The sequence below is a fragment of the Poecilia latipinna genome, unplaced genomic scaffold (assembly GCF_001443285.1).
Source record: "Poecilia latipinna isolate Pla-1442-1.1 unplaced genomic scaffold, P_latipinna-1.0 Scaffold2998, whole genome shotgun sequence".
Taxonomy (NCBI): Eukaryota; Metazoa; Chordata; class Actinopteri; order Cyprinodontiformes; family Poeciliidae; genus Poecilia; species Poecilia latipinna.
Window position 1 is genome coordinate 21965 of NW_015115614.1, and position 10441 is coordinate 32405.

At 38.8% G+C, this 10441-nt stretch overlaps 1 protein-coding gene across 1 annotated transcript; it reads left to right on the forward strand.

Moving 5' to 3' along the window:
- The first annotated feature begins 1715 nt into the window (after positions 1-1715).
- Positions 1716-10425, forward strand: ddx21 (DEAD (Asp-Glu-Ala-Asp) box helicase 21). Its single transcript, XM_015022407.1, has 16 exons — positions 1716-1889; positions 3113-3346; positions 3441-3572; positions 3679-3754; positions 4085-4263; positions 4344-4461; positions 4681-4866; positions 5383-5528; positions 5638-5787; positions 5899-6060; positions 7167-7286; positions 7375-7448; positions 7598-7757; positions 8591-8725; positions 8856-8900; positions 9538-10425. Exons 1-16 carry the CDS (start codon positions 1806-1808, stop codon positions 9766-9768), a joined length of 2232 nt encoding a protein of 743 aa, XP_014877893.1. The 5' UTR covers positions 1716-1805; the 3' UTR covers positions 9769-10425.
- The last annotated feature ends 16 nt before the right edge of the window (positions 10426-10441 follow it).

Genomic DNA, 10441 nt, shown 5'->3' on the forward strand with positions numbered 1-10441 from the left:
TAAAAAAAAAATTTTAAAAAAAAAAAAAAAAAAAAAAAAAAAAAAAAAAACCCAAAAAATATTTTTTTTTAAAAAATTTAAAAAAAAAATTTTAAAAAAAAAAAAAAAAAAAAAAAAAAAAAAAAAAACGTAGACCTCTCATGGAGCGCCTAGTCGTACGTAAAAGCGTCCGCCATCTTGTATGTGGCAGCAGAGCGATCGGAGCTCCTTAAGTCCTGTGCTGTGTGGACTTGTTTCAACCGTTTTACGAAACAAACTGGATTCATTGGCATTACCTTTCACAGGTAAGGATGAAAGATCAGAATTACTTGACTTTGCAGCCAGAAATTCGCTTCTAAACAACCGAAAAATATTTTCTATGTAGCTTAATTGGCCCGAAATAACCGCTGATTGTTAGCGTAGCCGCTAACGTTTTCATACTGTTTTCTAATGAGACAGAGGTGATGAAAAACCGCTGTTAGAGGAGAAGTTCATTAGAAACCAGATGATTTAGTGAGGAAAGGTCAGTCAGGATCAGAGCTGGAGCTGCTGTTCTTCAGTCTCTGTTTCCCAGCTCAGCTTCTCCATGTCGGTATTTAGCTATAAAGATGCTACGAGTCAGAGCCCAACATGCTGAAAATGTCTCTTTCTGAATGTGAAAGAAACATATACGAAACATATCGTATGTATTTTCTATTACACTTTTGGATAATTTCTCTTTTATCCTTGGCTTTAGCCTGTGAACCAGGTCGTCTCAGAAGTCATTGAGTTCTCCCAGTGTGACCAGCAGACTGAAGCCTGTGACCAGTGTTCCCAGTATAATAAATAAATATTTTATTCTTTCACTTTTTGTGTATTTTTAAATATCTCAATCTGAAGTATTAGTGTATTAATAATACAGCTTATATAATGAAATAAAAAATAATTTACTCTGTTGGAATTATTTTCACTCTTTGCTGTAGCAGAGTTGACATACTGTAAATTCTCTGGAAAAAAGTAAGAAAAATATGTAGTTTAATGTTTGACAATGACTAATTTATAAATCAAAAGTCATTTCTCAATAACGTATAAAAAATAAATACAGGAAAATTATTAGTTTCTTGTCTTGAAATGTTAAATGTACATTAAATTATGAAATTATGTAAATATGTTCTTTATTAAACACTGTACATATGTGTCTGTTCATCAATGTTAATATAAAAATGATCAGAATCATTTCTATCAAATAAAAACATTGTACTCTTTAAAGTCAGAAACTCTCTTTAGTCATTTCTTTGATTGCCAAAAATATTAATGTGTGAGAAAATGTGTCAATGACAGGAATTAACTTAAAATACTTTGTAGAACGGCACTTTGTGAAGTTCGGTCCATTTACTTGTATTAGCTTACTGGCACATATTCCACATTCAATATGGCGGACGCTGTTACGTATCGTAGCAACGGGCCCGCCCCATGAGGGGTCTACGTATTAATGTCTATGGGTGAACGTTCTGATGATGCGTTCTCATCAGCTCCGAGGTTGGTACTTCCATGGTTCACACCGAAACTTACTGTCTCCCAGTTGCAAGCCAGCGAACCAGTTTAATTCGCTAATTTGCTAACTCAGAGCTGTAGCTGACTGGAAGAAGCAAACTTCTCAGAATTTGTACTTAAACGCTTTTGCTGCATGTTCAGGAAGCATGGGAGTTGCCATTAGCGAACGTTCCATGAACGCTCCACTCGTCAGCTGTGATCACGTTTCTTCGCTCCGCCTCTTCCGGTCCTTTCCATCCGCGTGCCCTAGGTTAGCCTGTGTCCACGTCGAGGGTCTCCAACAGGGAAGAGAAATGCCGTCAAAAATCATCTTTGAAACTGAAGAAGAAACCACCGAGAAAGATATGGACACCGTCGCGGAAGCTGAAACCTTCAAGGTGAGTTTGACGATCCACGTCGAGTTAAAGGGCTGAAGTTTCTGCCACTGCTCCTCCATGTTTGACAACATGTGGCTGTCCTTGCTAGTAGCTAACGTCTAACCGTGGCAACAATAATACATCTCTAACAAAGAGGAACTCGAAACAAGTTACAGTTGAAATATTAACATTGAATTAGCGTTTACAGATGAAAATGAATGTGGTATTAGTATATATCCATTGTGTAATCAGGGATACTCTTACTTACATTATCATATGTTAAGTTTTTGTTATTAAGTGGACGCTTAAAGTATCCAATACATGGATCCATGATCATTGTACATATCAACAATGTGGACAAATATGACAGTAATTCGCATTTTACCTGTTGACACAAACTCGTGATATTTAATTTATCTAGATTTGCCGATGAGACATGATTTACAAACAAACCGTCACGTGTTTCTTTCACTTTTTCATACACCCCTCATTTTATGCACAGCTTATTCTTATAACGATCCCAGAAGTGGACAACTCTGATATTTTAACAGAGAAAGGACAACAATCAAGTTGAGGTTTGGGGGAAAAATGAATGCATTTGTAGTGACTTGGTTCATTTCCTCAATTTTACCAACTTTACCTTATATCAACATGCATACTGGTATAAAAGGTGACAATTCACACCTGGCATTAAAAACTACCCTGAGTGATTGGATGCATTAATTGTGGATTTGATTATATTTTTGATAAAGTAGTTATAGAAATATAGGAAATTTCAAACATCATCCAGTTTAAAAAGGATTTAAAGATATTTTACTGAAACAATATTTAGCTTAGGAGTGCCTGGCTTTTTCATACATCAGCAGTTTTGATTGTCAGATACTGGAATATAATTTCATTTTATATGTTTAACTTCCTCATTTCGAACATTCAGTTGTTAAGCTGAGTAGTGTCCCTCTGTTTACATTCTGCCCTGTGAAAAGCTCTAACATTGACCAATGCATGGTGAAATCTGCCCCATGAAAAGTTGCTCTCTGCTTCATGTTATTTATTGGTGAATAATATTAGGTGCATGCATTATGCATCAAATATTTCTTTAAAAAAATCACGGAGTAACATTATTTACAAATGATATATCTAATGCAAAATGTATTTGTTACTGTTAAAATTAGTTTAACAATGTTGCTAATCATTACTTGGACAATGAATATTTGGTTAGGGTAAATATTTTTCTTTCCTTGTAGGTGAAGAACAAGACAAAGGAAGGTAAGAAGCTGAAGAAGAAACAACAGCAGTCTGAGGAGCAGGAGGAGGAACCAGACTGTGAACCTCCAGCACCAAAGAAGAAAAAGAAGAAGGACAAGCTGGCAGCGGACCAAGCGAACGGCCACATCGAAGAGGCCGCTGACCTGAACGGTAACAGCGGTGATGTGGAGTCGCCAAAAAAAATAAAGAAAAAGAAAAAGGAAGCATCAGAGGTTAGTACTGTACTGTTGTACATGCATATGTATTTTTTTTTCCAGTGTCTTTCTTCCACATGTAACACTTTTATTGCTTTTTTTGGGCAAATAGAAGAGCCAGAAGCAAAAGAAAGCAACCACTGAGGCAGCAACCAATGGACATTCCACCCCAAACACACCAGTTCAAACTCCCAGTCAGACCCCATCCCAGTCGAGCGATGAGTTGGCCAGTGACAGCGAAAATGTAAGATTTGACACCATGTTGGCTGTCTATGCTGGCGCGAAGATGCTTAAGGTTTGCTGCAAAGAACAAAAGAAAACATTGGAACTGAATTTCTTTCCACTTTTAGGAGCAGACACCTGAGCAGAGAGAAGGAGCTTTCTCCAACTTCAGAATTTCCAAAGTCACCATTGATAAACTGAAAGGTAAGCAATCTCTGTTTTTATAGTCTAGATGTCTACATTTTAAAGCTGATGAAAAAAAAAGTTCCCTTTACATAGCTGGCATGAAGCTGCATTTATCTGGTGATTGTGTGGTTTGTGTAGAGGACTCATCAACTTAAAGATGGCTCAATAACATTAAAAACTTAATATGTGATCTTGATGACATTCATACACAACTGCAGACTGCGTAAACACGAATGTGTCTACTTTCAGCCGGATGTTACTCATAAGTTTAAAGCCTGAGGTTATCATTGTTTGTTTTTTGCCTCTTCTGTATCTCCTTATTCTCTCTCTTCTCTGTCGTCTTTTCAGCTCGGGGAGTCACCTACTTGTTTGACATCCAAGTCAAGTCATTTAATGCTGTATATGATGGAGAGGATGTAATCGCCCAAGCCCGTACTGGAACAGGAAAGACCTTCTCCTTCGCCATACCGCTGGTGGAAAAGCTCCAGAACGATTCGGTGGAGATGACGAGAGGCCGGCCTCCCAAGGTACTCACCAGAAACTTACACATTTCTTCTTCAGTTTCTCTCAATATTTGTCTAAAACTTGATTTTTTATTTGTTAATAGGTGCTAGTGTTGGCTCCTACCAGAGAATTGGCTATCCAGGTCTCCAAGGACTTCAAAGACATCGCCAAAAGACTGTCCATCGTCTGTTTCTATGGAGGCAGCTCATATAACCCACAGAGTATGTCCATGTTTCAGTATTAATAGTTTACTGAAAGTTGTTGTAAAAAAGAAAAAGCAAAAATAGGGAAAAAACCAGCAAACTCTTGTTCAATATATAGCTTTTAAAAGTGATTCAAATTGAAATAGTCTGAGTACCTTAGAAATGTGGCCTGCCGCCTCTTAGTACTTATACTTTTGTCAGAATTAATACTTACTTTTTTTTAAAATCTTTGTCCAGTTGATGCTATTCGTAACGGAATCGATATTTTGGTGGGAACGCCCGGTCGCATTAAAGATCACCTTGAGAACAACAAACTCAACCTCTCCAAACTGAAACACGTCGTTCTGGACGAAGTGGACCAAATGTTGGACATGGGGTTTGCTGAACAAGTTGAAGAGATTTTGGGTTCTTCGTATAAGAAAGGTAAGTCAACATCAAAAGTTGTGTGAGAGGAATTTAAGTAGAGATGCAGTAAATGGATTTATCAGGGTAGTAGAGGTTTCCAATTTTCTTTGAAATCCTGCTTGCCTATTCCGACTTGGGCTTATCGCATTTTTACATCCTCAGTACTATAATATATATAAAAAAGTGTTTAAGATGAATAGTTTGAGTCCAACATACAATGAAGCAATTACAAGACTATTATACATTGATGAAAATACAATTAAAGTCTGTGCTGTTTGTTGATGTTTATGTAGTATGAAAAATTTTGAGAGTGATTCGTTAAATGGAGCAGAAAAGCTCAGATGTTGTTTTTGGGGAGCTGATGACTCCTACACCTACCATACAGCAACAAGCAAACATTTGGGTGTCATGCTTATGGATATGATGTGTTGGATTTGTTTCGCATTCCTGTGAGAGTGGATCTAAAAGTCCGAAGCAGGGTTTTTAAAATGACTGAAGCCCACTTGCGTCTGTGTGTGTGTGTTCCCCCTGCAGACAGCGACACCAACCCGCAGACTCTTCTGTTTTCTGCAACCTGCCCTCCCTGGGTGTACGATGTGGCCAAGAAATACATGAGGCCAGGCTGCAAGCACATCGACTTGATCGGCAAGAAAACACAAAAAGCAGCAACAACTGTTGAGGTAAGTGTGAGGAAAATAAAAACGCTGCATTCTGAGAACAAACGTGACCCTTGCTGGGTTTTGTTCTCTTTTGTCCACTTGTTGCATCATCCTGTCCTTCCCTCTGCAGCACCTGGCCATCACGTGCCACTGGTCCCAGCGTGCTGCAGTGATTGGAGATGTAATCCAGGTGTACAGTGGCAGCCATGGCAGAACAATCGTCTTCTGCGAGACTAAGAAGGAAGCCAATGAACTGGCCATGAATGCATCCATCAAACAGGTAACCATAGCAATCTGCATCTCATAATAACCTTACACAAAAGCAGTTCTTGAATATAAAGTCACATTTGCTGAGCTGTTAAGTTTTTCCTGTCTTATTTGATGCTTTTAGAGTTCCCAGTCTCTCCATGGGGATATTCCACAGAAACAGAGAGAGACGACTCTGAAAGGTTTCAGGAATGGTGTCTTTGAGGTCCTTGTTGCCACAAACGTCGCCGCCCGTGGATTAGACATCCCAGAGGTCGACTTGGTGGTCCAGTGTTCTCCGCCGAAGGTTGGCTCACACAGAAACTCACTCTGCTCGACGAAAATCGGCGCTGGTGTGAAACAAGCCATTATCAGATTTCAAGACAAAAAAAAGCAGCACTGATAAAATCTATTATCATAACTGGGGCTGGACGAAATGGCTGAAAAACGTATCAGGATGAATCAAGCGTTTCATATCAGTAGATCAATAATATTGATAATTATTCAAAATTAATCCCAAAGGGTTAATAAAATATTAGTTTTTATTTTAAATAACTGAAATACTTCCAACATGATGCCGGGACCTTTCCTGTTTTATCCCCAGTTTTAACTCCATGCACTTGTTTTTTATTTTCCACCATTTTATTTATTTTTTATTTTGTTTTTACTTTTAAACAACCTGTTAGCCTGCTGCTAACAGGTTGTTGCTATGCAACCAAAACTGGGAGCGGGACTTGAAGCTTCTTTTTACCCAGAAGGTTGTTGCTAGGTAACCGAAGAGCAAGTGAATTAGTTAATGCCACCAACCTGGCTGAGTGGTTTAGGAAAGGCTTTAGCCTTTCCATTGCCTACATCTCCCAGAATGCTGTGCGGTTTTGAATTGGAGTTCAGTGAATATTCTGTCAGATATTATTAGTGATCACATGTATTGAGACATATAATTTTAGCAACTTATTGCAGCAATTTTATACTTTTCTTAGGCCTGTAACTTACTATTTTATTCATAAGAATGTAATTTTAATTATTTTATTTTACAATAAAGATGTTTTTTTTTTACTTCAGGCACACAGCAGAAACATGCTTGACCTTTTCTAGAAGCTGTTGCTCCAGGAGTCACCAACTCCAGGCCTGAGAGCCACTGACCTAAACTCTTTGGATGCATCGCTGCTCCAACACGCCTGAATACAATTGATCCATTACCTCTTCACCTTTTTGTCATGTTTGACAGATTCCTAGTAATGAGTCAGGTGTGTTGTAACAGAGATGCATTCAGAAGTTACTCTGGAGGTCTAGAGTTAGAGAGCTGTAGCAGTAAATATTGAAAACAAAGTCGTTTAGTTTTTAAATGAGAATAACTGAATATAAATCAGTCACATCTTGGCATGAATCAGCAATTTTCTACGTTGTTGTCAGGACGTCGAGTCCTACATCCATCGTTCAGGGCGAACAGGACGAGCGGGCAGGACTGGCATCTGCATCTGCTTCTACCAGAGGAAGGAAGAGGACCAGTTGCGCTACGTGGAGAACAAAGCCGTAGGCGTCTTTCACTGACTTGGTTACATTCTGGCTATTTTACCTGTTTAAGTTGATACTAAATGCTTTTTGTTTGATTTTATTTTAGGGGATCACTTTCAGGCGAGTCGGTGTCCCAACTGCCAATGACATCATCAAATCATCCAGCAAAGACGCCGCCAGGTATGTATGGGAGACTCTGCTGCTGTCATTCATAAAACTATTGTAACATTATTGAACGTTTATGAAGTCATTCAACTTCTCAGTTACAAGATTTTGTCGGGATTTTAACGGATTTCATAAAATCCTTTCCCATTCTTGTTTGTTTGCAGGTTTTTGGACTCTGTTCCAGCCACAGCTGTTGAATATTTCAGGGAATCGGCAGAGAAGCTGATCAAAGAGAAGGGAGCGGTGGATGCACTCGCTGCTGCTCTGGCTCACATTTCCGGAGCCACGAGTCTGGAGCAGAGATCTTTGCTCAACTCTGACGCTGTGAGTTTCGTTTGCCCTCAGAAACCCTTTTCTCAAACCTTTCAGAGTGACTGCAGTTGGCTAAACTGGGTCAGATCCAAAACCTGACCTTCGTATATATAACCCCCTGGTGTTTTCTCATTGTTTCATTGGTGCTGCTGTTCTTGCTAGGGTTGGGCGACGAGGCTTAAAAAGAAAAGATTTTTGTTTTCATACCAGATCCAATTTCTGATTTTAGTCATTTTTTTCTTCCTTTCTAAAAAATAAATCACAAGAATTGTATTGAATTATGAGAAATAAAGCAGAATAAAGATTCAATTTCACCAGATTGTCTTAAAAGTAAGAGGTAGAGTTGTTTTAATGAGAAAAGCTTCCACAGTTACTGAAGCTCTGGCCTTTGACATGGACTCAGTCATTTTCTCAATAGTTTCAAAGTCCTGCTACTGATAATTTGATGTTTATGTGTTAAAAGATGAAGTATTTACTTATCTTTGAGTATTACTTCACAAGACGCTCGGCGTTTCTCATTAAATTTTTTATGTACTCAACTTTATTCTTGTAATAAAAAAAATAGCTTGGCCCTAACGTTCTGTTGAATTCAAAGTCCAAATAATTAGAAGCTGTAACACACGTTTGTCAAGCAAGAGGGCGTGCTGACACAACTCTGTGGAAACACAAGGAGCTCACTGGTGAGAGAAAATCCAGATTTTTCATAAATTAAACTCAAAATTTGGTTGATAAAATCGATTTATCGCCCAGCTCTACTTCTTCCTGATGCACAAAACTGGAGTCATTTTCTTCCATTGCGAGATGCATGTTGTAGTTCCTGTGTGATATTTTGTGTGTTTTTGCAGGGCTACACCACGATGCAGTTGCAGTGCTCCCAGGAGATGCACAATCTGGGTTATGCCTGGAGAACCATTAAAGAGCAGCTGGGAGAGGACTTTGAAAACCACATTCACAGAATGACCTTCCTCAAAGGCAAAACGGTAAATCCATTCAGACGTCTCACTTCTGGAGTTGGTCGGTGCCAGAAATGTAAAACACAGACTTGATCTTTTATCACTGGACAAAACCGCTCACTATTTCTATTTATTTTTGTCTGTTTGTTTGTAATAGGGAGTTTGTTTCGATGTCCCGGCTGATAAAGTCAAAGCGATTCAGGTAAGAACACCAGCACCCTCTACTGGTCAACGCCAGGATGCGTTTTTGAAATAAATTCAGAAATTGATTTTTCTTTTAATTTAACCCTTTCATGCATGAATTATGATCTTTTGTTTCAGGATTTTTTTTTTCCAATTTTTTTTTTTTTTGATTTTCTTAAGGCATAAAGAAAGTAGGAAAAAAATTGTTTTTAGGTGATCAATCGTAATTTTCTCCAAATACAAAGTTGTTATTTGAAAAATACATCAGTAGTATTGATCTTTAGGGGTTATCTGAGGTGACACTATTTGTTTTTTTTTACCTGGAAGAGTCGTCTACAGTAGAAGGAGGGACCGGGTCGGTCGTCATGCTTTTTTGTCTGTCGGCCATATTGGATTTAACAAAAATAATGACTTGCATTTACAGCTGATGGCCAGCAGTTGATAGTGTATTTTATGATGCATTAGTTTCCACTTCAGTGGTCTGTGCATTTATAACATAAAAATCCGCAAGAAGCACAAGAACATGGCTTTTAGATATCTGTCCGCTGTAGTGACCGCTGTGCATGAAAGAGTTGAGGTGAAACAAATGTTTTGACACTTTTAGGCCAGTTTCTGTTGTTGAAATAAAACCCTCATCACTTGTTTCGCTTCATCAGGATAATTGGAAAGATGGTCGCCGCTGGCAGCTGACTGTAGCCACAGAGCTCCCAGAGCTGGAGGAGAAGCAGTTCCCCAACCGCGGAGACAGAGGCGGGTTTAGAGGCGGGAGGGGGCGCGGCTTCGGTGGAAACGGAGGACGTAACGGCGGCTTCCGGAGCGGCGGTGGCGGCGGCTACAACAACCGAGGAGGACACAAACGGACCTTCAACCAAGCGTTCGATTACTGAACCATCAACTGATTGATGTTTTCAGCTTTGCTGTTGGTGGACTTTATTAACTATCATTAAGAGACCGACGAAGCCGGTGAATATATTTCTGATATGAAATATTAGTCACATGCCACATAAACATGAATTACTCCCCTTTGTTCAAAAGTGATAAAAAAGTTGAATTTATCATCTAAAATAATGAATTCTTAGAAAAAAATACAGATGGTCCTTTATGGCTTCATATAAAACTAATATTGCTATTTGGAAGAGTTGAGCAAAAGCACAGCTCAAACACCATCAGCAACCGATGTGTTGGTTTCCCAATATTTTGATTTATAAACAAAGTATTTAAAAATAGTTTCCTGTCTTGGAAAAGGTAGGAGAGCGTCACTCTTTCTGATAGTGTCACCGTCTTATCCTGGATCTTTGGGGGACAGCAGGAGCAGTAATCAGTCTTTGACCTCCGTCTATGTAGGGATGACTCGGCCATCAGTAGGTAACATGTTGCACAACGTTTTTATAACATGCTTACCGTCAGATTGCTGCATTACCATCTGCTGAAACCTCTCCTCGAATACATATGTTGGATGATTGCTTTGCAATTGCTTCTATTTAATAACTGTTCTGCTTCCATTCATTTGAATGAAACATCTTATTAAAAAAAGGTCAACTTGGCTGATGTTTGTTCTTT

Coding starts and splice junctions, on each gene's coding strand:
- ddx21 (XM_015022407.1), top strand. CDS start 1,806: ATGCCGTCAAAAATCATCTTTGAAACTGAAGAAGAAACCACCGAGAAA. Junction 1,890..3,112: donor CGGAAGCTGAAACCTTCAAG/GTGAGTTTGACG, acceptor CTTTCCTTGTAG/GTGAAGAACAAGACAAAGGA. Junction 7,758..8,590: donor CTTTGCTCAACTCTGACGCT/GTGAGTTTCGTT, acceptor GTGTTTTTGCAG/GGCTACACCACGATGCAGTT.